At 53.3% G+C, this 3,964-nt stretch overlaps 1 protein-coding gene across 1 annotated transcript; it reads left to right on the forward strand.

Moving 5' to 3' along the window:
* Positions 1-1,438: 1,438 nt before the first annotated feature.
* LOC310640286 (olfactory receptor 52P1-like) lies at positions 1,439-2,345 on the forward strand (the record flags this gene model as incomplete). The annotated part of the gene is made up of 1 exon (XM_083362500.1): positions 1,439-2,345. Exon 1 carries the CDS (start codon positions 1,515-1,517, stop codon positions 2,343-2,345), a length of 831 nt encoding a protein of 276 aa, XP_083218626.1. The 5' UTR covers positions 1,439-1,514.
* Positions 2,346-3,964: the final 1,619 nt, after the last annotated feature.

Genomic DNA, 3,964 nt, shown 5'->3' on the forward strand with positions numbered 1-3,964 from the left:
GCAAAGGAGGGCCCAGAAGGAGGCCTCTTTAGCCTCCCTGTTCAACCGTTGACGATGTTCTGACCACCATGGATGATCCTTACATGGGTGCCTGCAGGAGCTGAAAGCGTTTCCCTTCTTTTTGGAAGGATCTGTCATGAATTGGTCCCTGAAGCAGGCTCCACTTCTGCTTAGCCATATTGTACTAGAGAGAATTGTGAAATGGAATTATTGGATTTTCTGGGAATATTCATCTGGATTGTTGTTGTTGTTAGCTGTGAAGTTGTGTCCGACCCATCGCGACCCTATGGACAACGTTCCTCCAGGCCTTCCTGTCCTCTACCATCTTCTGGAGTCCATTTAAGCTCACGCCTCCTGCTTCAGTGACTCCATCCAGCCACCACGTTCTCCGTCGTCCCCTTCTTCTATTGCCCTCAACCTTTCCCACTGGGCTCTTCTCCAGTGAGTCCTTCCTTCTCCTTAGGTGGCCAATCATCTGGATTAGGGGCCTCCAAACTCGGCAACTTTAAGACTTGTGGACCAAGAACTCCTCAGCTTCTGGAAGTTGAAGTCCACAAGTCTTTAAACTGCCAGGTCTGGAGACTCCTGAGGCGGATGAATGGCGCAGGGGCATCAAGGCAATGTTCAGCAAGGGGATCAGGGATTATCCTGTAGTCTTTCTGTTAATGAGCCCTCGTGAGGAGGGAGAACCAGGGAATAAAAGCCCCGTCACTGGGGGAGGAATGAAGAGGTCCCCCCCAGCCAGAAATACTCAGAGCACCTGGACTGGCTTGGTGCCTGTGTTCAGAGGGAAGCCAGGGCGGGAGAAGGCAACGCCTTGGCTCTCTGGGGCTGCCTGTGCATAGTAACTCCCCAAAGGCCACTGAGGTGGGGGGGAAGGACCGGTCATAAACTGCCTGGCTGTTGACTCCTGCACGCTCCTTGCAGGAAAAGCACCAGCGAGCAGCGTCTCTGGAGTGGACAACCAGATCAGTCTCTGGGCTGAATGGCTCAGATCTCGGGGAACTGGATGGCTCTGTTATCTATTATCTCTCTCACTTTCTCTCTATCCTAGTTTGTCTCTATCTCTCCATCATCTCCATCTGCATATCTCCATCTCTCCATCACCATCTTCATTTCCATCCCCATTTGCCTATCCCCATCTCAATCTCTCTCTTCATCTCCATCATCTCCATCTCTTCATCTCCATCTCCATCTTCATATTTCCATCTCTATCTCCAACTTATATTGAACCCCACAGATTGGCTGCAATGTCACAGAGAGGTTGCTATATCTAAAGTCATGGCCCAAATTCTCTTCACCCCCCCTGTCCCCCTCCCCCTGATGTAATCTCCTTCCCTTCTGTCCAAGGGTCTCTTTGACCGATGAGGCTCTGCAGAGGAAGGTGCACCATGCAGCACACCAATTCTGCTGCCCCCGGCAATGCCACGGCCACGCTCCACGATGCCTTCACCCTCCTGGGCATCCCAGGGCTGGAGTCCCTGCACAGATGGCTCTCTGTGCCTTTCTGCTCCATGTACCTGGTGGCTCTGCTGGGCAACGTTGGCCTCCTGCTCGTGATCAAGATGGAGCCCAGCCTGCACCAGCCCATGTACCTCTTCCTGGGCATGCTCTCCCTCACAGACCTGGTGCTCTCCTCCTCCGCCCTGCCCAAGCTCCTCGCCATCCTCTGGTTTGGCAGGAAGGAGATCGGCTTCCACGCCTGCCTGGCCCAGATGTTCTTCATCCACTCCTTCACTGCCATGGAGTCTGGCTTCTTCCTGGCCATGGCCTACGACCCCTACGTGGCCATTTGTAACCCCTTGCGCCACGCCACTGTCCTCACCAACGCCCTCCTGGCCAAGGTGGGGCTGGCCGTGGTGGCTCGGGGGCTGGTGCTGTTCCTGCCACACCCGTTCCTGGTGGGGCGGCTGCCCTTCTGCAAGTCCAAGGTCATTGTCCACAGCTACTGCGAGTTCATGGCTCTGCTGAAACTGGCGTGTGCGGATACGGCGGCCAGTGGGGGCTACAGCCTCACCTTGGCTTTCCTGATTGGAGGCTTTGATGTCTGCTTCATCAGCCTCTCCTACGGCCTGATCCTGCGCACCGTCTGCCACTTGCCCTCCAGAGAAGCTAGCTTCAAGGCCCTGGGCACCTGCAGCTCACACATCTGTGTCATACTCGTCTTCTACACAACGGCTGTCTTCTCCTTCCTCACCCTCCGCTTTGGCCACAACGTCCCCCATTCTGTCCACATCCTCATTGCCAACGTCTACCTCGTGGTTCCACCTACGCTGAACCCCGTCATCTACGGCGTACGGACCAAGAAGATCCGGGACAGGGTGCTCAGACTCTTTTCTTCCTGACCCCTCCTGACCTTGCAGCTGACCTGTTGCAGCCATGGGCTAAAGGGGTCTCCTTCCAAAGAGGGTCTGTCACCCAGCAGACATTTGGAGGGAGGTTGTCATCTTGAGGTCCACCAATATCCTAACCAACCAGAAAGGCCACAATTATCAATCACTTCAAGCAGCAGTAGATCAACTAGCTTCCACAATAAACCTGCTTCTTTTTTTCAACATCAAGGTTTGGACCTCGGTGGAGAAATGTCTCAGGGGGGGAAATGTCCCCTCCTGGTGGTCCTTCTTCAGCCAGAGCTGAAACCAAAGCCAGCCTCTCTGACATATGACTCTTGTGTTGCAACTCTCCCCTTGCAACCCGTCTCTAGGTGAAGGTGGCTGTCGGTCCGAAAGGCCGGGGGTCCATGGGAGGCAGAGCCCACCTCCTCTCCTTTCTTCCCCCTCCTGGAGAAAGACACCAACTGCTGCAAGGAGATGAAGGGCTGCAGCTCTCCACAGATGGTGTGCCTTTGCTGTCCTCTGCTGCGTTTGTGGCCCTTTCACGGGCAGCCTATCGGTTGTGGAGAGCAGCTCGGGGATAGCCAGGTCTGTCGGCCCTGAAGGCCAGAGGCCGAGTTGTCCACTACCTGGCCATCCTTGTAGCAGAGCAAGTGAGTATGAGAACAAGAGGGAGGAAAATGCTTCCACTTTTGCAATTAATAACACTTTCTAAATTATCATAGTCTGTTACAGGGGTCCTGAACTCCCGTATCTTTGTTGAAAATGTGTGAATGAACCCTGTGAGAGAACCCTCTCCCAATAAGGCTGATGAACCAGAAGCAGACCCCCTGCTCAAATTCCCCTGCACAGCAGACCTTTACACCCCCCGGGACTTTGTGTCCATCGCGCAACAGAATAATAGAATAGCAGAGTTGAAAGGGACCTTGGAGGTCTTCTAGTCCAACCCCCTGCACAAACAGGAGACTCTATATCATGATACACAAGTTGGCTGTCCAGCATCTTCTTGAAAACCTTTCAGTGATGGAGCACCCACAACTTCTGAAGGAAACTTCTGTTCCACTGGCTAATTGTTCTCACCATTAGCAAGTTTCTCCTTAGTTTCTCTTCTCTCCTCCTTTAGTTTCCACCCGCTGTTTCTTGTCCTGCCTTCTGGAGCTTTGGAGAACAGCTGGACCCCCTTGTCTTCGTGGCAGCCCCCCAGATATTGGAAAACAGCTATCCTGTCACCCTTAGTCCTTTTTTCAATTAAGCTAGACATAATTCCCACAACCGTTCTTCATATGTTTTATCCCCCTAATCCTCTTTGTTGGCCTTTTCTGCACTCTTTCCAGAGTCTCAACATCTTTTTTATATTGCAGCGACCAATATGGGGTGTAGTATTGGTCTTATTAAGGCTTTATAAAGGGGGCTTCAGCCCTGGGAAGCCTCCTTGCCTTTTGGGCTCAGAGACCTAAGCAGAGTCCTTGTGTCGTGCTTCCCTGGCTACCAGGAATGGAGACGCGTGGGGAGAGGCTGGAAGGAAACGGCCGGGGCAGCCATTGTTGTTAGCTGAGAAGTCGTGTCCGACCCATCGCGACCCTACGGACAACGTTCCTCCAGGCCTTCCTGTCCTCTACCATCTTCTGGAG

The sequence above is a fragment of the Vipera ursinii genome (genome assembly GCF_947247035.1).
Source record: "Vipera ursinii genome assembly, chromosome: 4".
In the NCBI taxonomy this organism is placed as follows: Eukaryota; Metazoa; Chordata; class Lepidosauria; order Squamata; family Viperidae; genus Vipera; species Vipera ursinii.